The sequence below is a fragment of the Hyla sarda genome, chromosome 2 (assembly GCF_029499605.1).
Source record: "Hyla sarda isolate aHylSar1 chromosome 2, aHylSar1.hap1, whole genome shotgun sequence".
NCBI classification, from domain to species: domain Eukaryota; kingdom Metazoa; phylum Chordata; class Amphibia; order Anura; family Hylidae; genus Hyla; species Hyla sarda.
This window is the reverse complement of record NC_079190.1, coordinates 440,446,822-440,472,350: the sequence shown is the minus strand read 5'-3', so window position 1 is coordinate 440,472,350 and position 25,529 is coordinate 440,446,822. Positions and strand designations below refer to the sequence as shown.

Sequence of the window (25,529 nt, the reverse complement as noted above, 5' to 3'; positions counted from 1 at the left end):
TTGCTAAGCGCTGTCCCGCCTCAGGCAGTGATAAGCCGAGCGGCAGTTTGACATGTTAATACCCTGCAGTGGTCTTCTTGCTACTGGGCCCAATATGTCACACTGCTGCTGAGCCTATCACTAGTGGAGGTGGGACATTGTTGCACTCGGCAAGTAGCTGAGTGGCAGTCTGACGCGTCGACCCCTAGCAACAAGAAAGAAGACAGCAGTGGCGGACAGAATGGGATACTGAGGAATCGGGGGAGTGGCAGGAGGTAAGTGTTGGCTTTCTTTTAATAGTAGTATTTTTTTTTTTTTTTTTTTTTTTTTTTTTTTAAGTGTAATGCCACATAACCCTACTAAAGGGGTACTCCAATGGAAAACTTTTTTTTTTAAATTAACTATTGCGAGAAAGTTAAACAGATTTGTAAATTACTTGTATTAAAAAATCTTAATCCTTCCAGTAGTTATCAGATGCTGAAGTTGATTTGTTCTTTTCTGTCTGACAACAGTGCTCTCTGCTTGTCTCAGGAACTGTCTAGAGTATTAGGTTTGCTGCTATTCTGGACAAGCAGAGATGTCAGCAAAGAGTGCTGTTGTCAGACAGAAAATAACTCAATTTCAGCAGCTGGTAACTACTGGAAGGATTAAGATTTTTTTTTTATAGAAATAATCTACAAATCTGTTTGACTTTTTGGCACCAGTTGAAAAAAAAAAAAAAATATATATATATATATATATATATATATATATATATATATATATATATATATATATATATATATATATATATATATATATATTTTTTTTTTTTTTTCCTGGAATACCCCTTTAACATGCATTACACTCTAGACGGGTGAATCCCTTCTCACCATAAGCGTGCTGGCCTCTGCCAAGTATCCATGTGCTCTCATCAGGGAGAGAAAATAAGCTGCTGCCAGACACCTCTGGTGATGGATTATCTCCTTTGAGAACACAGGATCAAATAAGAACAAATTCAACAAGCTTGATCTTCTATTTCCCTCACAAATTGCCAGCGGAGAAGAACCAGGACAACCCAATACACATGAGATGGTTGGCTGGTGCCCCCGGAATGGGCAGTTTTGGCCACCATCTTCTTACATGTTTTTGCACCTTAAAATGACATGAAAACAAAATGTCTGTCTATCTACAGACAAAACATTAATACATAAAAGGTAATTCTGTAGCATGAAAATCAGGTTTTGAGGTAAACAAGTCCCCCCCCCCCCCCCCCATTTTTAACTCTATAATTCAAAATAATTCTGAAGCACCTTTTCTTAAAACTCTGTTTTTGTGATGCTTTTCTGTTAAAGGGGTACTCCAGTACTTCAAAGCTTATCCCCTAGCCACAAGATGCATCTGACTGCAGGTCCAACTGCTGGGACCCCTTTGATTTCCAGAATCAAGCCCCATCTCTCCCTGTGCATAATGCAGCACATCAGCACGTGCTCAAAGCATTCTCTATGAGAGCTCCAGAGATACACGAGTACAGCACTTGTGTATCTCCAGTGTTCCCTTAGATAATGCATAAAGCATTCGCCAACACAACATTCCATCCACAGGGAGAGAAGAGGCCTTGTTCTGGAGATCGGGGATGGCCATAGCAGTTGGACCCCCCCCCCACAATTAGATGCTTTTTGGAATACCCCTTTAACCCTCTTAAAAAAAATGTATAAAAAATACAACTGGATGCTACCAATAGACATGTCCTTATTTAATCTGATACTGTCCAATCAATGCTGGGACCATCACAGTGTATAGGACACAACCTATTGATGAATAAGATGCCCAGCTAGTCTATTCTTATATTTCCAGGAAGAATAACAGAGGATCCACCCCGTTGACCAAAGCATTTTACAGCTACATAAAGCAGGGAAAACTGGAAATCATTGTAAAAGAACCAAAACAGATGAATGATAGATTTGACATTTTCACCTTGAATGTTATCTAATAGGGTGACGTTTAATTGTGAGGCTGCTAGTCACACACATAGGAACATGATACAGAATTTTTTTTTTGTCTTTTTTTTTTTATAAAATACTGCTCAGACAATGGTACTTTATTCGATTTTGTATATTTTTTTCGTTTTACATTTTGTAGTCTGGCTTCATACACGGCAGAATTGTTAAATCATTGACCCGATCTATTGGGAGACAAAATAAAGAAGGTATGTGTATGGTATTGCAGCTTTTTCCCCTTCCACTTGAATGCTGCAGTACCCGGCATGGCCCATGGAAAGGAGTGGTGCTGTGTCTAGTGGGGGGGAAACCTTTTCATAATCTCAAACAGACCCCTTTTTGGGTACGTTCACACGAGGGGATCCCCAGCGCGTATTACGCTGCAGATCTGCCGCTGAAGGACCGCTGTATGCTGCCTTTACAAGTGCCTGCTCGGAGCGGCAATCCGCCGCTATGAGCAGACACACTGCGATGTAAGAGTTGCCGTGCGCATGCGCAGTATACTCGCATATCGCGGCAGCTCTCTGCCTAGCTCATAGAGCAGGGGGAGCGGCCTCGATGTGTGCAACTACACCGCATATGCGCACCGACTCGCACATCGCTTCAGTGTGTCTGCTCGTAGCTGCGTATTGCCGCTCCGAGCAGGCACCGGTAAAGGCAGCATACATCGGTCCTTCAGTGGCGGATCCGCAGCGTAATACGCGCTGGGGATCTACTTGTGTGAACGTACCCTAAAAGTGTAGTCTGATCTGGACCAACTCCTTTTAGATCAGCGTTTCTTAATCAGTATGCCTCCAGCTGTTGCAAAACTACAACACCCAGCATACCCGGACAGCCTTCGGCTGTCCGGGAATGCTGGGAGTTGTAGTTTTGCAACAGCTCAGATTGGGAAATGCTATTTCAGACTGAGGCATATGTGGGCAAAAACACCTGATAGAACTGGCCTACCAGTATGTGAATTATACTTGTACCCTATACCCTTTGGTACCAACAATTTACATTTATTGGCTTTAAAACCTGGGCAAAGAGGCAGATTTAGGGAAATTTAAGTTTTTTAAGACACGTTCAATCTTCGCTTGGGAATTTTTTTTTTGTGTGCTTCTGTCTTACCCAAAAAATAAAACCTAATATATTTTTCCTTTTGCGTATATATCTACCTTTCGCGTAGGATGGTTGCAGTGTGCTATAAGGCTTAGCAATTAATCAAAATGCTTTTGGCTGCGACGTGTCAGGCTATGTTTCCATACAATTTAATTTTGGCGTTTTTTTTTTTAACCTGAAATTAAGTCACAAAAAGTGCCATCATTTTGCGCTCCCAAGATGCAGATCTATGCCTTTTTTTTTTTTTTTTAAACAGTAGGTTAAAAGGGTTAGTCTGGTGGAATTTTTTTTTTTTTTAATCAACTGGTGCCAGGAAGTTATACAGATTTGTAAATTACTTCTATATAAAATCTTAATCCTTCCAGTACTTATCAGCTGCTGTATACTACAGAGGAAGTGGTATAGTTCTTTTTTTTTTGTCTGACCACAGTGCTCTCTGCTAACACCTCTGTGCATGTCAGGAACTGTCCAGAGCAGGAGAGGTTTGCTATGGGGATTTGCTCCTGCTCTGGAAAGTTCCTGTCATTGACAGAGGTGTCAGCAGAGAGCACTGTGGTCAGGCAGAAAATAAATTCAAAGAGAAAAGAACTTCTTGTGGAGCATACTGCAGCTGATTAGTACTGGAAGGATTAAGATTTTTTTAATAGAAGTCATTTACAAATCTCTTTAACTTTCTGGAGTCAGTTGAAAATGTTTTTTCCACTGGAGTACCCCTTTAAGTCTTTCTTACTTTGGCATTTTTCTCATGACAAGTCATGTGATTCTTTTATCATGTGACTCAAGGATTTCTTTTTAATAATTCGGGGGTAGGAAATGGGAAAAAAAAAGAAATCGCCCACCTTGCATTTTTCTTTTCTAGCAAAGAAGGAAAAAAAAAAAGACAGTAGTCTCAGCATATTGTGATTTATAACTACCGATAAGCCAAAAAATGCAAATGAAGAGTCAAAAAACGCCAAGTGGGACTAAATTATTATTTTTTGCCCTCCCCCCCCCAAAAAACGCTATGTGGCAAATTATACGCTGCAATAAATCCGCCGGGCAGTGGGAAAGGCGTGGTGTATTTTGCTGGGCCCGCCTCCAAACCTTACTGTGCACACAGGGCTGCAGCATAGCAAAATAAGCTTGTAATAAGTATTTCCATCTGCCCGGTAGCTTTATTTCAGCCTAAAATATGTAATTTAAGAGAATGACGCCATTTATATTCCAGTTCTAGTATCCAAAGACAAGCAAACCAAATACAGGACTCGCTCACTATGAGGGCTCATGCATATGGCAAAGCTGCATAGGCAGACACTATACAAGCCGCCATAATATAAACTTGTGTCGCCATATGGTGCATGGGTAAAAAAATAAAGTTTTCTCATGTGCATGTAAATTAGTGCGCCAATTTTTTTTTCTACCTTATTTTTAAACTGTGTAGTTCTGTTTTAAAACACAGGCATGGGTCAGGAATATAGTTACTCTGCAGCCGTGACACCGCCATGTACAGGAGCCCTAGCTATATCTACAAGAACACACATATGTATACATAGGTTTTCTGAAATCTAAGTGGAGATTTTATCACGTCAAGAATACCTACAGAAGTGTAGTCTAACCGGGGTGCCTCCAGCTGTTGCAAAACTACAACACCCAGCATGCCCGGACACCCTTCGGCTGTCCGGGCATGCTGGGAGTTGTAGTTTTGCAACAGCTGGAGGCACCCCGCTTGGAAAACACTGGCCTAACCAACTAGATAGAAGCCAATGTGTATGGACATGGACAAAAATAAAGTAAAAGAGTGAGTCACGTCTTGTCTGGCGCTTTAATGGTCACACACCATGAGAACTGCCCGCTTCTCTTTGTAGATTGGCGCACTGCTGAGCTATTCCTGTATAGTGGATGCATCTTTATCGGAACGGAGGGATAGGTTTCCTATAGGGCATATAAGTTCTTTGGTTTACAAAAAAAATAAAAATTAAAAAAAATTCCAGTGGTAAACAGTTTCCTCAATCCCTTTAATGTAATGAAAATGACCTGTCGTCAACAAGGGCACAGTCTTTGGTTGTCAAAATATAGTGACTGGGCTCCATTGTACTGATCGTGTTCACACACACACAGTTCTGGTATAAAGGCAGTGTCAGAACCAGATATGTGGAGGGTATCCCCTCCGAACAGCATGGAACCCGAAAAAATAAAATAAAGTTTTGCTACGATGGGTTACGTGTGACCTACAATGTCCAAGTCCCTTTACGTTGATACGTTTGGAGAAGTTTTCATTGAAGACTCAACTAAAGCAGCTTAGCAGTACAGTTAATACTGACAGACAGCATCTTACACTATTGGTTTAACACTGAGGTGAAGGCAGTGAACATTTGATATGACAACAAAAAGAGACGCAGGTGGCGGTGGCTGCCCAAGGGTTTATGTCAGTCCGATCTCTTCCAGGACGCTTCGTGGTGTCTCTGCCTCCTGTTGGGGGAAGCACAAGATGAGGACAAGTCAGTTTCAGATGATAACATAATGCCCTGTGCATGTGGTCAGCAAATTAGGTTTCTACAATCAAGAAAGAACATTGAAATGTAAAACAAAATGTTTTCCAATCAACTGGTGCCAGAAAGTTGTACAGATCTGTAAATTACTTATATTTATAAGTCTAAAAATCTTAATCCTTCCACTACTTTTCAGCTGATGTATACTACAGAGGAAGTTGTGTAGTTCTTTCCAGTCTGATCATAGTGCTCTCTGCTGACACCTCTGTTTGCGTCAGGAAATGCCCAGAGTAGGAGCAAATCCGCATAGCAAACCTCTCCTGAGAGGTGTCAGCCGAGAGCACTGTAGTCAGACTGGAAAGAACTACAAAACTTCCTCTGGAGTATACAGCAGTTGATAAGTATTGGAAGGATTAAGATTTTTAAATAGAAGTAATGTACAAATCTGTATAACTTTCTGGCGCCAGTTGATTTGAAAACATTTGTTTTCCACCAGAGTACCCCTTTAAATTGTAGCTTGTATGTCCTACAATACAATACAAGCTACTGGATGCCATTTACAGCTTATTTGTCAGACCTTCCCTCTGGTGGCTTAGTCTGTAGCCCTTTTCTCTGCTACCCTGAACATTAAAGGTGTTATTTCTAAAAAATAAAAATAAATAAATAAAATAAAATGCCACAACTGCCCTCATGTTGTGTGTGGTATTACAACTTGGCTCAATTTGAATTTAACAAAACCGAACTGCAATACCACATACAACCTGAGGACAGGTGTGGAGCTGTTTTTGGAAGAAATGGGCGTTGTTTTTCTAATCCTGAACAATCCCTTTAGGATGACATACTTATAACCAAATATGCGGGTATACAGGCTATGGATGCGTTTTTGGCTGATGCCAATAAGTCCATTAACTTCAGGGGTTTCATTTGTGACTCCCTGGATTTTCTGTTGAGTAATAATGATTTCCTTCATGAGGGACAGTGGTACAGGCAAGCCCATGGCAGTCTCTTGTACATATGCCAACGTCTTCCTTACCATGCTAGAGAAGAAGATCGCGTTTTCCAGGTCTAATCCTTTCATTGATCGGATTGTGTACTATCTCAGATATGTGGACGACGTCCTGATAGTGTGGAACGGGTCTAAGGTGGACTTTCAGGGCTTCGTCCACTATCTGAATAGTACCAATCTCGTGAACATGCTGTTCACATATGTTTTTGGAGGCAAGGTTATTGAGTTCCTGGATGTTAAATTGAGTGTTACTGACAACGAATTACAAACCACAAGGTTTAGAAAAGCCATTTCCAGAAACCCCTTGTTGCACTACAACAGCTCACATCCAAGATATGTTAGGGATAATATCCCTTATAGTCAATTTTTGAGATTGAGAAGAGTGAATAGTAGTGAAGATACATTTATGGTGCAGGCAGAAGATTTAAAGGACAGACTAAAAGAGCGAGGTTATCCGCTGAGAGTCATTGAGGATGGTTTTAGAAAGGCTTTGAATAAGGACAGGAAAGATCTACTTGTGTCTAAAAGGAAAAATAGGAAGACAGACAGCAAACGCGTTGTTTTCTCCTTTGTGAATTCTCCCATTAACCACATTGTGAAGAAGAGTATTTTTGACAATTGGTGTTACTTTGAAAATGACGAAGAGTTGGGAGAACTGGCAAGGGAAAAACCTATTGTGACGTTCAGAAGATCCACTACCATAGGAGATGTCATTAAGAGGAACAAAAAAGAAAGTACTCAGGAGGGGAGTGATCGTTGGTTGAGACATATGATCTCTAAAGGCAATTTTGCTTGCAAGAATTGCAATTTTTGCCAACATAATCTGTCCAAAAGGAATTTTATGTTAGGAGGGGTCAATATCTTTATTAACCAACTGATCAGCTGCAAGTCTACCCATGTCGTGTACTGTTTGATCTGCCCGTGTAGATGTTTCTACGTGGGCAAGACTAAACAGAAGTTATGCACACGTATAAGGGAGCACTTCTATTTGCTCCGTACAGGCAAGGGGGCGCCTCGCTTCATCGCTCATATGATTGAACAGCATGGCGGTGGAGCTGAGACCCTCAAGTTTGCCGGAATTGAGAGAATAGAAGCGACACCTAGTGGTGTCGATAAACATACCTTCCTAATGCGCAGCGAGGCTTTTTGGATCATACGCCTCAATGCTATGGGGCCCATAGGTATGAATGATAGACAGGATTTGTCTGCTTTCTTGTGAATCCTTTTACCTCCGTTAGTTTGTACTACATTTTATATGTTGTCAATATGTTTTTAATTGGTTTTGGCACATTGGTTTTCTTTTTTTATTGTTTGTTGTCAATCATGTCACCACGCCTATTTTTACCAATATAAATACATGTTACCTGCGGCAGGTAGGCGTATACCTATTGGCCGGAAGAAGCGTCTTGCTGTGACGCGAAACTAGTCGCCTCCTGTGGTATACCCCACGTCTGAGGGCGTGCGCCCTCGCTCCCCGCGTATGAGTGACTTCTTATCCTGTTACCCACTGTTGGAGTTTAATAAATGGACACGATTTTTGCATCGAACTGGGCGAGTGCGACTTTTGTCTTCTTGCAACAAAGTTTATAACCAAATATACTCATTGACCAAACAAAACACAAAACACACTAAGATAGAAATGTCACATTGTTTTGAAAACTAAGCATGCAATAATTCTCAGTGCTTCCCTCACTGCCCTAAAAAAAGGCTCCAGGGGCTACTTTGATTAAGAGATCATTGGCTGCTAGATAAGCCTCTACGACACATTGGAGACATTTTGTCCAATGGACAGACAGAGGGGGTGCATCATTGGACTGAGAGAAGCAGGTAGGGCCCGCCACTGCTACTGAGGATCCAGGACACTTGTCCCGGATCCCAAGGCAAGTGAGCGCTGCATCTGCGGCCTACACTGACATGAGACGTGATCTCTGCCCCTACACAGCGCAGGTGCTAATGCAGTTATTCATTGGTGCCTGCACTACGGTTACCCAACTGGCGACATGGCTAACCACCCGGCTGGCCCCCTTGGACATGGCTACATAGCTACCCACCCTACAACCTACCTACAAAGCTACTAACCTGGCTACCAACCTATCGACCTACTTATTTACCTACCTACTTACGTACCTAGCTACTTACCTATCTACCTGGATACCTGTCTAGCTAGGTACATGCCTACTTACCTGCAAAGCTAGCTACCTACCTGGCTATCCATCTAGCTACCCATCTATCAACCAACATATTTAGCTACTGGGGGGAGAGAATCGATCTTCCTAAGGTTGTATTTACATACCTGCCTTTGGGGGGCAACTACCTGACTACCTGATAAGGAAACTAACTGCTGTGGGACATACCTCCCTACTGTGGGGATATACCTACTTTATGGGGGACCTACTATTCTACCCACTTTTACTGTGCAGGACACCAAGGAAGGCATTATTAGGGAGTATTTGTGGAGGAGGGCACTGAAAAAAATGAATCTAACATGTTTGTCCTGACAATGCTGAAAAGATGACTTTTTGGCTGAAAGAAGTTGACATGTTGGTCTTAGTGGGATGGACAAGAAAAGGAAAGAGGATGTTGCTGATTAGAAAAGACATCACTTGTGAGTCTCTAGATGTAACTATAATCACTTCTATGGTATACAGATCCTGCGTACAGCTGGTATATACCTTTATATGGCCCTGTACATAGGAATACCGGTCTTTGTATAGTGTTTCTTTTCTTTTTCAGGAGAGTATGGTGCACTAGTCAGTGACTTTGTGTCAGATAGTGTTTCCCTGATGTGCCAGTATTATTTGGCCCAGTGTTTGAGTGGATAATTATAATATATATACGTTTTATTTTAATTGTGTATGTAGGGGTGGGGCATTAGGAGGGATTTGGGTGGAACAGAGGCGGGGCAGATGTGTAGTCAGGGCAGGGGCGTAGTCTCACAAGGGGCCCTTGCTTTATCTGGTCCAGGGGCAGAGTGTTCAGTCTGCCCCTGGGCTCGGCCACACACAAAAAGGGTTTTTCCCGGGATCTCGCCTGCCTGATCTCCAGATAAATCACCAATTGAACATTTATGGAAACGTTTGCAGGCAAATATCTGCATGCCCCCATGCTCAACCATATCTCAGATTTTATGCAGTTTTTTAAGACAAAACCAGAAGTGGATCTAGCAGAAAGGAGAGGTATAAATCTTCCCTTTATGTTTACCATTCATTCTGGGCCCACTTCTGGCTATAGCTTACAAACTGAAGTGGCAAAAAATGCTTTTTGTACGTACAGGATCTGCTGCATATTTTTTTCAGCTGATTTTACTACCCATTGAAGTTAATGGGTAACAAAATCAGCTGCACAAAATATGCCGCAAAAATACGCAGCAGATCCTGTATGTGTGAGCATATCCTAAAGGATCATATTTTAATAGAAAAAAAAAGTTCCTGTGTTTATATTCTGAACCAGGTTGTTCCTTCAATTCATCATATGGTCTGGTAATATGCATTAGATTATGGAATTGCACTTATACATCTTGTACATTTTAAGTCATAATGACGGCTCGACAAACGCTCTAAAAATAATCTCCTCTCAGGCATCTACTGTTCTCGGTTATTACATTCTGAAGCCACCTTTGCTTTCTCCCAGCAGGTCTGTAGTAGTATTAGAATGCTTAGGGTTGGTAGGGGAGTATTTCCAATAATCACCAGGTTAGGTATTGTGAAGGGTCTCCACGTGAAGCCTACAGAATTGCCTTGTGAAAAAGCTAAATAATTTAATATATTGAGCAGGCATAAACCAGACATGTTCTTCCAGAACTGACGCATTTCTACAGAAATGTGGTTTGCTGAAATCAAAGCGTTAACTCGACAAATTCCTTCAATCCAGCTTGTGGGGGGGGGGGGGGGATATGTTTAGGGTGAGACAGGCTTTTATCTCTCTAATCCTAAAAGAGGAATGGAAAAGTCTGTGAACTACTTTAGTGGATTATGGAGAGACTATTCACCCAGTGACCATGTCATGTGCTTTGTAACATAAGGAGTCTTTATTTCAGGCAATGTTTGTTTAAACATCTGAATTATGGTATTTTGGAAAAGGATACAGCAGGAGGTGAGGCCAACTACAACTCCCAGCATGCCCTTTGGTAGTCTGTGCATGCTTTTCTAGTTGCATAACTACAACTCCCAGCATGCAGACTACCAAAGGACATGCTGGGAGTTGTAGCAACTCCCAGCATGTATTGACAGTCGAAGGGCATGCTGAGAGTTGTAGTTTTGCAAAAGCTGGCGCCCCCCCCCCCAATGTGAATTTTCCGTCTCAGCTCACACTCCCAGCGAGAAACTCACTGTAAACCCCTGCCCATGTGAATATACCCTTAAAACACTACACTACACAAAATAAAAAGTAAAACACTACATATACACATACCCCTACAAATGTACATGTTGCGCTCTCACTTCTGAGCCATGTTGTGTGCCCACAGAGCACTTTGCGTCCGCATATGGGTTATTTCCGTACTTGGGAGCAATTGCGTTACAAATTTTTTTTTTTTTGGGGTGGGGGGGGCTTTTTCTCCTTTCACCCCTTATGAAAAGGTAAAGTTGGGGCCTACACCAGCATGCTAGTGTAATTTATTTTTTATTTTTTACACTATCATGCTGGTGTTGCCCGATACTTTTAATTTTCACAAGCGCTAAAAGGAAAAATAGACCCCCAAAATTTGGAAAGCAATTTCTCCTGAGTACAGAACTACCCCATATGTGGGTGTAAAGTGCTCTGCGGACGCACAACATGGCTCAGGAGTGAGAGCGTGCCATGTACATTTGAGATCTAAATTGGTGATTTGCACAGGGGTGGCTGATTTTACAGCGGTTCTGACATAAACGCAAAACAATAAATACCAACGTGTGACCCCATTGTGGAAACTACACCCCTCACGGAACATAACAAGGGGTATAGTGAGCCTTAACACCCCACAGGTGTTTGACAAATTTTCATTAAAGTTGGATGTGAAAAGGAAAAAAAATAAAATAAAAAAAATTCACTAAAATGCTGGTGTTACCCTAAATTTTTCATTTTCACAATGGAGAATAGGAAAAAGATCCCCAAAATTTGTAGCCCCATTTCTTCTGAGTAAGAACATACCCCATATGTGGATGTAAAGTGCTCTGCGGGCAAACTACAATGCTCAGCAGAGGAGGGCCATTGGGCTGTTTACAAAGCCCCTATAGTGACCCCATTTTGGAAACTACACCCCTCACATAATTTAATAAGGGGTGCAGTGAGCATTTACACCCCACAGGTGTCCGACAGATTCTTGGAACAGTGGTCCGTGAAAATTAAAAATGTAGTTTCCAAAATGGGGGTCACATGTGGGGGGGGGGGGGGGTGTCGTCCACTGTTCTGGCACCACGGTGGACTTTTTAAATGCACATGGCCCCCGACTTCCATTCCAACCAAATTCTCTCTCCAAAAGCTCAATGGTGCTCCTTCTCTTCTGAGCATTGTAGTTCGCCTGCAGAGCACTTTATATCCACATATGGGGTATTTCCATACTCCGAAGAAATGGGGTTACAAATTTTGGGAGGCTTTTTCTCCAATTACCCCTTGTGAAAGTGAATAATTTAGGGTAACATCAGCATTTTAGTGAAAAAAAATCGAATTTTTCATTTTCAAATCCAACTTTAGCGGAAATTTATCAAACACCTGTGGGGTGTTAAAGCACATTGTACCCCTTGTTATGTTCCTTGAGGGGTGAAATTTCCAAAATAGTATGCCTTTTGTTTTTTGCTGTTATGGCACCATAGGGCTTCCTAAATGCAAAATGCCCCCCAAAAACCATTCCAGCTAAATTTGCTTTCCAAAAGCCAAATGTGACTCCTCCTATTTTGAGCATTGCAGTGCGCCCGGAGTGCACTTGATGTCCACACATGGGGTATTTCCATACTCAGAAGAGATGGGGCGAGGCCGAGGCGGGCCGGTGATAGCCCAGCACGTCACACGGAGCTTCAGCCTAACAGGAAGTAAGAAGAATACAGCCCGGGGATCGATCACCTGTACCGGAGTATACCGAAGCTACGGGGGCTCGTTGGCAGGTAAGAGCAAGTTTATTTTCTTTTATTTTGCATCCCGGACGGGATAAAATGCGAAAAGTGCGCACCGGACTACTCCTTTAACACACTTTCTGAATGTCATTTTGAATACTTTGAGGGGTGCAGTTTTTATAATGGGGCCATTTATGGGGTATTTCTAATATGAAGGCCCTTCAAATCCACTTCAAAACTGAACTGGTCCCTGAAAAATTCCGATTTAGAACCTTTTGTGAAAAATTAGAAAATTGCTGCTGAACTTTGAAGCCCTCTGGTGTCTTCCAAAAGTAAAAACATCTCAACTTTATGATGCAAACATAAAGTAGACATATTGTACATGTGAATCAATATATCATTTATTTGTTATGTCTATTTTCCTTATAAGCAGAGAGCTTAAATGTAAAAAAAAAAAAAAATGCAAAATTTTTCATCAAATTTTGGAATTGTGCACCAAGAAATGATGCAAGTATTGACAAAAATTTACCACTGACATAAAGTAGAATATGTCACGAAAAAACTATCTCGGAATCAGAATGAAAAGTAAAGGCATCCCAGAGTTATTAATGCTTAAATTGACAGTGGTCAGATGTGCAAAAAATGCCCAGGTCCTTAGGCTGAAAATGGGCAGGGGCCTTAAGGGGTAAAAGAAAAACTAAAACAACTTCATCTTCATCTATACAGATACATTTACGTGTGGTCATGGTGGTGTGGAAGAAAGCTGCCATAACTAAACTACAAAAAATTGCATGTAATAACATGGGGTGTTTTGCATGGTTTCAGCACAGCTTTAGTGACATTTGTAAACAGAAATTGTTCTATGCAAAACTGAGAAAAATACTTTACATATGTACATGACCTTCAATAAAGTTATTAATGTAAAATATGTATTGACTGGAATTTTTCTTTCATTTGATCATGTAGGTCTCTTTTATTCCCTTGAATGAAGCTGAACAGCAATAAAAGATACACCGTTTGGACTAGACTTGGGATAGGTTAGGGACTAAATAAAGGAGACCTTTTCTGATACAATTTCATAAAGCTAATTCATGACATGTCTGGGCCTTCAGACAAATCATACATTTATTCTAGGATTCTTCTACTTCATGTTATTCTGATATAAATTACAATATCCACTTTACGCAGTTTCCGAGCCAAGATGTTGGAGTTGTTGCTGCACTTTGTTCACTTTTGCAAGTTTATAAAGCTATCCGAGATTCCAATAGTGTATTTAAAATGAAATGGGTTATCCACCATAAGGTGATTTTAGTACATACAGGCCAGGCTATCCTTTTGTGAGTTCAGTCTCAAACTACACATCCCATAGTTCCATGCTTGTAAGTGTGAAGCTACTTTCCTTCCTCCCACACATCAGCCACCCCTCCCATTGCAGCACAAATGAGCTGCATCCATTCAAAAGACCAGTGTTTTCTAACCAGGGTGCCTACAGCTGTAGCAAAATTATCTCTCTCCCACCCAGCGGTCGCTCCATCCATTGAAGCAGGACAGACTCTCTCTGATCACCTGACTAGTGATGTCACGTCTCAACGCACTGCAACCTGGAAAAACCCGAGACATGAGTCATTTTGTATGCTGTTAAAAATAAATATTGGGGCAAAAAACACATAGGAATTCTGACCACCGTCACACACAGGTACAGACACTATATTATGGACTACACTAACTTTACAGCCTCTGTAGCATAGTTAAATAAAAAAAATCCTGGAATACCCCTTTAATTTACCAAAACGGAAGGCTAAGTTGTGTCTCATAGATATTCACAAATATAGGTCCAAGGTGCATTGTATGCAGCTAAGCCGGTCCCTCTTACCCATGTAATTATGTCAGCTGAACCCATACATATGGTATCTAGATTTGAGAACTTGGGAATGTATCTGTTACACATCCTATCTTTCACGGTATGTAAAGTGAATTCCCTTTTATACATGTTACACATGGATGTTCTTGAAGCATGAAGGTAACAGGGGGCATGGGGCTCGGAGGAGTGCTGAAGGTTCCTTCATATACCCTTATCTTTAGACACATCTCAATGAAATATAATACATATAAACCTTCTCTTTAATGGAGGGAGACAGATTACTACACACCTTCTTCCCACACACATTTAATTAAGAATCTCCCATAGTACAGTATTACATTGCATTAACAGTGCATAGTCTACTGTAAGCCATCTACTCTTTCTGCCAGGAAGACATTTCAGAAGACATAGTCAAGGTAGTGATCATGGAAAATTATTGTGGTAAAACTGATCCGACATTAAGAGAATCACTACTGTAAATATTGCATTAAAGACAATGGGGGAAACTTAATGAGCAAAACATGCCTACTCAATTCGCACCAAAAAACTAGCGTAAATTCCTTGCACTATATCTCATCAGCATCATCTGCACTGACCTATTGGATTAAAGGGGTATTTCAGGATTTTTTTATTTATTTGACTATGCTACATGGGCTGTAAAGTTAGTGTCGTTCATAATATACAGGGTGGGCCATTTATATGGATACACCTTAATAAAAATGGGAATGGTTGGTGATATTAACTTCCTGTTTGTGGCACATTAGTATATGTGAGGGGGGAAACTTTTCAAGATGGGTGGTGACCATGGCGGCCATTTTGAAGTTGGCCATTTTGAATCCAACTTTTGTTTTTTCAATAGGAAGAGGGTCATGTGACACATCAAACTTATTGGGAATTTCACAAGAAAAACAATGATGTGCTTGATTTTAACTTTATTCTTTCATGAGTTATTTACAAGTTTCTGACCACTTATAAAATGTGTTCAATGTGCTGCCCATTGTGTTGGATTGTCAATGCAACCCTCTTCTCCCACTCTTCACACACTGATAGCAACACCGCAGAAGAAATGCTAGCACAGGCTTCCAGTATCCGTAGCACACCATTGTTTTTCTTGTGAAACTCCCAATAAGTTTGATGTGTCACATGACCCTCTTCCTATTGAAAATGACCGACTTCAAAATGGCCGCCATGGTCACCACCCATCTTGAAAAGTTTCCCCCTCACATATACTAATGTGCCACAAACAGGTAGTTAATATCACCAACCATTCCCATTTTATAAAGGTGTATCCATATAAATGGCCCACCCTGTAGTGTCTGTACCTGTGTGACGGTTTTCTTCTGTGATTTTCTCCCCAATATTTATTTTTAACAGCATACAAAATGACTGTTGTCTCAGATTTTTCCCAGCTTGCAATGCGGCCGAGACCTGACTCACTAGTCAGCTGATGACAGGGAGCCTGTCTGCTTCAATGGCTGGAGGGATCGCTTGATGGGAGAAAGATCAATCTGCAACTAATGCAACAGCTGTAGGTACCCAGATTGAAAACCACAGGTCTTTTGAATGGATGCAACTCATTTATGTTTCAATGGGTGGGGTGGCTGATGTGTGGGAGGGAGGAAAATGGAATTATGGGATTTGTAGGCAAAAAAGAAAAGTCAAACAGGAAATACCAGTTTACAAAAAGCTAGCCACAGTGTTATGGTAATCTCACAACATAGCCATAGCCCTAAGACAAGCGCAGATCCTTCCTAAGCATGTCCATTACTGTCTGCCAGGTACATACTAAAATCACCTTATGGTGGATAACCCCTTTAAGCTTGTAGTGCGGGTGACGCTGATGACAAAGGCATTAAAAATTTGCTAATCCATTCCTCCGTTATTCCTCTTTTTCTGACTATGCAAATGAAGTAACATGGTGCACAAAGCCCCAAGTACACTCTGACGTCTGGCTTTGATCTTCATAGTAAACGCCCTCCTCCCCTGTGCTAATCCTCCTCCTCCTCTGTGAAATCTATCTCGCGAGCAGATAGATTTCACTTCATATCGCAAAAGGGGGAAGGATCAGCACTGGGAGGAGGCGTTTACTATGAACATCAAGGCTGGACGTCACAGTGCACTCAGGGCTCGGGAACATCCCCGTGCACAAAGCTACTTCATTTGCATAATGAGAATTTGAGGAATAACTGAGGAATGGATCAGCAAACAGTAAATACCATTGTCATCAGTGTTACCCACACTACAAGCTAAAACCAATAGGTTAGTGCAGGAGATGTTGATGACAGAGTCTCTTTAATAATTAGAATCAGATACTGACATGTTTTTTCCTATTTTTTTCTGATTGTTATTTATTTAATTTCCTTTTTTATTCTACATTATTATGGGGGCAGCCAGCATTTAGAGAGAGAGTTTACAGAACCCAAATGTGCCATAGAATACAATAGTCTGAAGCTGACTCACTGATTTCTACAAGAACATTTTCTACATGCTCTCTAAACTGTGCTGGGAGGGGGGTAAGTGGAGCGGTGTCCATCACCTATTTTGTAAATGGCATGATTCTCTGTTATCTATAGATAGATGTCATCTTTCATTGTAATTCTGCCTGTGATGATAAGGTGAACACTACTGAAAAGTTATTTCTATACAACAGAAAGTGTCAGTCTATTATTAGGCCTAGTGGGGAGACTGAAACTGCAAGGTTTCAGGATTATTTTAAAATACAGACAATAAAAATAGAAAATAAGAAAATTAAAAAAATCACAAAAAGAATTCTTAAACAAAAATTAAAATATGCTGAACATACAACATGACTTAAACAATCGGTGATCTCCCTTTAACCCCTTAAGGACTCAGCCCATTTGGACCTTAAGGACTCAGACAATTTTATTTTTACGCTTTTGTTTTTTTCCTCCTCCCCTTCAAAAAATCATAACTCTTTTATATTTTCATCCACAGACTAGTATGAGGGCTTGTTTTTTGCGCGCCCAGTTGTTCGTTGTAATGCCATCACTCACTTTACCATAAAATGTATGGCGCAACCAAAAAAATACTATTTGTGTAGGGAAATTAAAAAGAAAACCGCAATTTTGCAAATTTTGGAAGGTTTTGTTTTTACGCCGTACAATTTACGGTAAAAATGACGTGTGGTTTTTATTCTCTGGGTCAATACAATTAAAATGATACCCATGATTATACACTTTTCTATTACTATTGCGCTTAAAAAAATTGCAAACTTTTTAACCAAATTCGGACGTTTAAAATCCCCCTATTTTGAAGACCTATAACTTTTTCATTTTTCCGTATAAGCGGTGGTATGAGGGCTCATTTTTTGCGCCGTGAACTGTACTTTATTAATACCATATTTGCTTACACAAAACTTTTATTACATTTTTTATAAATTTTTTTGGGAATAAAATGTTATAAAAAAAGCAGCTATTTTGGACTTTTTTTTTTTTTTTTACGTTCACCGTACGGGATCATTTACATTTTATAATTATAGTTCGGATATTTGCGCACGCGGCGATACCAAATATGTATATAAAATATTTTTTTTTTTTTTACACTTTTTGGGGGTAAAATAGGGAAAATGAGACAATTTATGTTTTTATTGGGGGAGGGTTTTTTTCACATTTTATTTACTTTTTTTTTTTTACTTTTTTTATTTTAATTTTTACACTCTTATAGTCCCCATAGGGGACTATTTATAGCAACCATTCGATTGCTAATCCTGTTCAGTGCTATGTATAGGACATAGCACTGATCAGGGTTATCGGTGATCTTCTTCTCTGGTCTGCGGGCGATCAGAGCAGAAGACTCCCGGAAGGCAGCGGAGTCAGGTGAGGGGACCTCCGTCTGCCGTGCAGGATGATTGGATCGCAGCGGCAGCGCTGCGGGCGATCCGATCATCCTGTTAAGTGACCGCGATGCTGCAGATGCCGTGATCTGTATTGATCACGGCATCTGAGGGGTTAATGGCGGACTTCCGCGGGATCGCGGGTGTCCGCCATTACCGGCGGGTCCCTGGCTGCGATCCACAGCCGGGTCCTGCCGTGCATGATGCTGGCATCGCTCCGATGCCCGCGGTTATGCTCAGGATGTAAATGTACGTCCTGGTGCATTAAGTACCACATCAACAGGACGTACATTCACGTCCTGCGTCGTTAAGGGGTTAAAATCCCTGGAAAATGACTCATTGTTTAAAATCAGGTTTTTATGATAACCATTTTTTTGTTTTCTTTGTTTTCCATTTACTATCTATATTTTATATTAATCCTAAAATTCTGCAGTTTCCATTGCGGCCTCTAGGCCTAAAACTAAGCTGAGACTTCCTGTTGTGTACAGATAATTCCCCAGTAATGCTTTTCTTCTCAGAGCAGACAGGAGTACAGTGAAAGACAACACCAGTATATAGATAACACTGGATCAACTACCCATCATAGCAGATCCCCATCCTTTGTTCCCGTAGAATGACCTCTGAAAAGGTCACAGGGAATACCCAACAGCTTCTATCATTTATGTGAATGGGACAGCTCCAGTCTGTTTTTGTCTATGGTTCATGGGTCCATAGCTCTAAATGCTGTTAAAACAGCTCAGTCAAGATGACACCCCCCCCATAATAATTTACAGAAAAATGGAAAAAAAAATTGCAATCTAAATAGAAGCAGATCAGAGAAAAAGAACAAGTTTCAGTATCTTCCTCTGCATCAGGAAAAACATCTAGGTGATACATTCCCTTTAAGACAGTAATAAAATCTCCTCCATCGCTATTTGTTGGAATGCAAAGTATTTTTTGGAGCAAACTGACCAAGAAGCATTTATTTGACATATCTTTATCCTTCAGTGCAAATAAAAAGCTACTGCAGAAAATGATTATAATGTGTAATGTAAAATAATATAAAATTATAAAAATATTTTAATTTTTCAATTAAAATTTTGAAGAAGACTTACTTTAGCATCCTAAAACAAGGACGAGCATACAGCAATGAAAGGGAAAAAAGATTATATTAAAATAGCAAATCATTTTTAGCAGTAAGTTTTAAATTGTGTTGTCATAACAATGTACATAGAAAATGAAGTATACAATATCAAATAAGTATATATAAAAAATAAAAAAAATAAAAAAAAAGCAACCTCCTAGTACCAGAAGGAGAATAGTTAGGTGTGCTGGTTAGATTGATTATTTAGCACACATATAATACATGCACGTTACCCTCGTGTGGTAAAACTGGGCTAAAGAGAATAAAACCATCCAGCTCTTTGGCTTGTCACATCCAGTCTGCTCCCATTGCTATATTTCCAGTGTTACCATGAAGCTGACCTGATACTTCTGCAGATTTCTTAACAAAATTCTAACATGGATCCATTAATGGCAGCGAAGAGAGATGAACAAATTTACAGTAAGTTCAGATCCATCCTAACTTTATTGAACTGCAATTTTGAGTTATTTCTGTGTTCCAAGAAAATCTTTTAAAATTTTTTTCATTATTCATTTATACTTTCAAAATTTTTTTTTCATTTTTAAAAAAAAGTTCTGTGATTTCTCTATATTTTATATATTTTATTTATTTTTTAATTTTATTTATTTTTAATTAAATTTATTTTTTTATTATTTTTTTATATTAATTTGTTTTTTATTTTCCTTCTATTTTTTTTTTTTTTGCCACTACACAATTCACAACCATTTACTCTCATATACACATCATATACTTGTTTACACATAGACTCTTGAATATTAGAGGGGTTGTGCTTTTTGCTTTCTTAGTCACTATTTCTCACCCCGATCACCAGTCTGGACCCTTTTTACAATTTTACAATTTTGTAATGGTGTGAATGGCTCAACCAACACTTTTCAGGTAGTGTTCCCTGGTATCAGCTTAGCTCCTGTTAAGGAATATAAAAAGCTGAACGGGATTTATGCTTAGCCAGACTACTCCCCAAAAGGGAAGTTTCGACCCATCTGCAGACAGCTGTTTCGGGGTTTTTGACCCTCGTCAGTACAGAGCAGGGTGATCTGGCTTATTCCCCTACCCAGAATGCCTGCGGAGTGGTAATTGGCCTAACCTGAATCTCCGTTACACCTGAAGAGGTGTCCTCTCCCTGAGGAAAGTACTGACCCGCATATATATATATATATATATATATATATATATATATATATATACACACTCACTGCTTCAGACAGCCATATGGGAGAAACAAGCAATCATTCTCAGCAATTATTGTTCCCAATGAGCTAAGTGCATACTTGACCACTGTTGCAAACAAACTTTTCACCATGGTAGTGTTGCTGAGGAGACACAGGGGACTCGGAAGCCATGAACTAGTAAAGCTCAGCCTGCCCCTCCCCTATAGAATGACCTCTTCACTGGTCCCAGAGAATGCTTACAAGCCTGCCCCATGCAGATACAGATATTCATGTCCATGGGGCTTGCAGTAAAGTATATCACTAAATGTTGTTAAAACCACTCAGGCAAGATTGCTCTCCCCCATAATAACGTATTAAAAATGAAATTAAAAAAATTAAGATCAGAAAATAAAAACAGATTAGCAAAAAAAACACGTTTTAGTATCTGGCTCTAATCCGTAAAAAAAAAAAAAAAAAGAATTTGCAGCACATTCACTTTAAATGGGCATATGTATTTTATAGCTAACTCTGCATGTTCTTTGTGTAACTATGTTTCAGGTGCCATACACCAGGAATTTGCATTAGTAGACTAAATATAGAACAATGCATTAGTACACAAAAGGCTTAGCTGAACCTCATACAGGGTAAAATCTCTGATCCTACGAAAAATGTTTATCCGGCCAACTACGCTAACAAAAAAACCTTTTATCACTCTGCCTCAGCTACAAAGTATGTGAAATTGGCTGTGAGGTGGGGTTTTGGAGGCTTTTAGTAGCTGTTAGGCATTAACCTGTATTTTATTCCTCTAGCTAGCTTGTTTAGATCCAAAAATGGGAGCAATGAGGTCATGGTATTAGGTTCATAAAATGGTTTGAAGCAATATTTTTATTAAAGAAGATGTAGTTGTCTTTATGGCCTGTTTGATTTTTCCAAAACAATGCATCATACAGCAATATAGTCTCCTATAAATAGTCCATTATGCGTTGCAGATGTTAGACCATTACAGCTAAGGCAATATGGGAATAGAGGAGGTGGGTGTTGTCTACTAAGTGCCTGGCTTAAAAAGATTGTATCATCACAGACAATAAAGGAAAATGGTCACCCTGTTCACCCACACTAAACCCAATACACTGGATTATAGTGAGTGAACAGGAGTCCTAAGAGGGGTCACTGACTAAAATACGTACCTTAGGTCAGGAGATCTGTCCCACTCAAGATCCGCTTCTATCCTCTCTGAATTGCACACTGGAGGTGGGCCCTGTTGGCTCAATTTGCATATTCAATGTCAATGGTCACGTGAGTGCTCAGTCGGCACATGCGCTCTTATGACCAGCGACTCCACGTCACTAGGACGTGGAGTCACAGACAATGAATATTCAAATTTAACCGGTGGGGACCCTCCTCCAGCTTGCAATTCATAGAAGATGGAAGCGGAAATTCGGTGGGACATATCTCCGGATCGAAGTCACTTATAGTTTTGGATTTAATGTGGGTGAACAGGATGACCGTTTTTCTTTAAAGGGATACTCCAGCGGAAGGGTGTACTCTGGTTCCTATAAAACAAACCTTTACATACGTACCCCACTCCCATGGTACCTCTGGTAATGCTGCTGCAGTTCCCGATGCAATCCACTTCCTGGTGTTGGGGGTCAATGCTTCAAAGCTCAGGGAATCACTGGCTGCACGGGGTGTCCTGCCACAGCCAATTATTGGCTGAGCGGCAATGTGATGTTCGGAGCCTGGTCCAGGTTTTCTTCCTGGAGCAGTCTACTGGCTGGAACAGGACACTGCTGCGGACAGTAATTTGCTGAGCTGTATCGTGACACATTGACTATGGGCACCAAGAAGAGGATTGCACTTGGGACAGCAGCAGTGATAGCGGAGGCCCAGGGGGAGCGCAGGAGGTAAGTAAATGTTTGTTTTTTCTTATAAGAGACAAGCTGGGGAAAAAAACACCTTTTCCGCCAGCGTAGGAAACCTCCACCACCACTGAAATGTTGGATCCCTGCTGATCACTAGAATAATGTTCCACTAGGAAGCCAGCTCCACTCATCAACAGATACCCAGATAGTTTCACCGGTTTGTTGGATAATAACAAGGGAATGTAACTGGGAAATAATTTGGGAGAAAACAATTGGTTCTGACCCATTCTTTCAGTAGTGATAAGAATTAGACCAGCTAAAGCATTTTTGAGCTATTGCCATTGTTGCGGTTTAACACTTGCCATCTAGTGCAATGTTACAAATGTAGGAAAATAGCTTTGCATTCAATATCTGTAAAAAAAAACGACACTGCGGTATGTGTGTAAATAATTGTGTCTATGACCATCTGGACTATTCATTATGTATACACTAAAAGTGAGCAATAGTAGTAGAAGCATCACAGAAGCACTATACTATACAAAACCAGCATAAAATGAGTTCAGGTTATGTTGTGATGTTAAAAGGACATGTCCTCAGCTCCAGGGAATGGACCGATAATAAAAAAATAAATATCTGTGCAGTCTGCTGTACTTCAGATGCTAATAAGATACTGAGTAACATTTCAATTACCTACATTGAAACATAGGAACATTGGGGGAGATTCATCAATATTTGTGCAGAGGAAAAGTCGACCAGTTGCCCATAGCAACCAATGAGATTGCTTCTTTCATTTTTGAAAAGGCCTCTAAAAAATGAAAGAAGAAATCTGATAGGTTGCTATGGGCAACTCAGCAACTTTTCCTCTGCACAGGTCTTGATGAATCTCCCCCCATTGCCCCAGCCCAAAGATTCATGAACCCCACCCGTTTTGTGGTCCCACTGTTCTACCAAAATTGCCAGTAAGTATTTAATGCTAAATGTGAAATATCTGGTAAGTTAGGTATAGACAGTCACTGCTTTTTATCAATGTTTTCACACTTTTTTAACTTATTGCAAGATCTGTCAAAAATAACAGTAATAACAGAAGTGAATAGAGCGAAGGAAGACTTTTGGCACAGTTCCAGCAAGGTGTATTGGTGATAATAATAATTCTTTATTTAAAAATAGATGCCAACATTTAACACATTTCTAGACTAACGCTGCCTCTTCATCAGATGCTATTTGACGTATAGGATCTGATGAACACACAGGGAAAACCTAGACACGTTAGGTGTCACCAAGACACCTTGCTAAAATTGCAGTGTTTTGAGCCAAAAGTCTAGGTTTTCTTCACACTATTCAAATGTCTTCTATATCAGTGGGTAGCAGTTCCAGATCCAAGTTCCATAGGCTGCACCATGGTTGACTCCTACTACAGGCTCAAGAAAGTTATTGTGGCTTGGACACAACACCAGATAGTGAGCACCCCCCAGAAAAAGGATCTCATTTTTAGTACCCAAAGTATATATATTACACTATGAGGAGCACTACAGTCTATAATTTTATTCAGAAACTGCAAAAATAAGTATATTAGCTGTTGACAGACCTTGTGGCTTTATTTATATTCCAAGTAGGAATTATATTACATGCCCAGGGCTGTTGTTCACATAACTAATGCTTATTACCACAAGTAAACTGAAAAAATCTGCTTAATATTTATATGAATAACTAAGTCTTATTGATTGGCATTCGTGTGTTGGACTATAGATGATATCGTATGTATAGCCAAGCACCAATATGCTGAGGAAAACTTCTATAGCAGTCCAAATAGTTTCCAGTAAGTAATAATTAACAGGAAAAAAAAATCTTACAATCCTAAATGGGTTCTCTGAGAATCAGCTGCATATAGAGATTTAACTATCTGGTTGACTATCTGCACTTTTACCTGAATAGTCAGGTGGGCAAGAATTGGGCTCATGGTTCCAAGAGCCTTGCACTCACGGTTCTTTTTGAAAAAAAGTTTATACCCATCTCACTATTCAGGAAAAGGTACAGATTGTCAACCAAAGTAAAATCTCTATATCTCAGGATTGGGAGCATAGCAACAAAATATGACAAACAACAAACATAGGGCACCAGAGACTACAAACTGATATAAATACAGTGAAAACGACCACACCATTACCCCAGCCAGAATTTCTGTGACAGATTTCAGTCCACCATAAATTATGCATAGTGTCCATTTTGTTTGAGAAGCCCATAAAAGACCACCTTTTAAAGGGGTACTCTGGTGGGGAAAAATGTTTTCAAATCAGCTGGAGCCAGAAAATTATACAGATTTGTAAATTACGTCAATTTCAAAATCTTAATCCTTCCAGTACTTATCAGCTGCTGTACACTCCAGAGGAAGTTGTGTAATCTTTTTTAGTCAGACATCGGGCTCCTTGTTCATAGTAGGAACAAATCGTACAGCTTTGTTAATTTCTTGAACTCTAAGACAACCCTTTTAAATAAATGAAAGATTCTTATGGAGGATTCAGGAAACATAACAAAAAGAAAAAAATAAGAATTAAAGGATTACTCCAGTGCAGGAGCACTTAGAGGATAAGTGTCTGACCATGGGGGTCTGACCGTTGAGAACCCCCGCTAATTTCCTGCACTGCACCCCGGCAGCCACCAGGAAGGGGGCGTGTCGACGCTCGCACAAAGTGGCGGCCAACAAGCCCCCTCCATGTATCTCTATGGGATAGCTGGAGATCCATGGAGGGTGAGCATCAACACAGACAACACAATCATAGTCAGGGCTATGCTCCCTACCTGGGGACTGCCAGGATAATGTGCAGGGGATAGCGGGGGTCTCAGCGGTCAGACCCCGCCCCCCCAGGCGATCAGACACTTATACCCTATTCTTTTTTATAGGGGTTTAAGTGTTCCTGCACTGGAGTACTCCTTTAACCAATATTTAATTTTCTTAACTATTTGAATACATTTTACCCACAGTATATTTTTCTTCTAGCACATGTCCTCTGAAGATGGAGGATTCATTTAAATCCATAAGAAAAATTATTTAAATGAGATGATTGAAGGAAAAAAGAAAGACTGCTTATCATAGACTATTATTCATCACACAAGTATTCACTTGAC

At 40.2% G+C, this 25,529-nt stretch overlaps 1 protein-coding gene across 3 annotated transcripts in view; it reads right to left on the bottom strand.

Annotated features, from left to right (window-relative positions):
* Positions 1-1,701: 1,701 nt before the first annotated feature.
* The window catches only part of AP1S2 (adaptor related protein complex 1 subunit sigma 2), a 129,604-nt gene continuing 105,776 nt past the window's right edge, over positions 1,702-25,529 (bottom strand). For all 3 annotated transcript variants that reach the window (XR_008889060.1, XM_056559247.1, XM_056559243.1), the window contains one exon: positions 1,702-5,507. Coding sequence is in view for 2 of the 3 variants with exons in the window: in XM_056559247.1 (XP_056415222.1) it covers positions 5,460-5,507 (48 nt within the window). In the remaining variant the exon portion in view is untranslated. The remainder of the gene's footprint in view (positions 5,508-25,529) is intronic.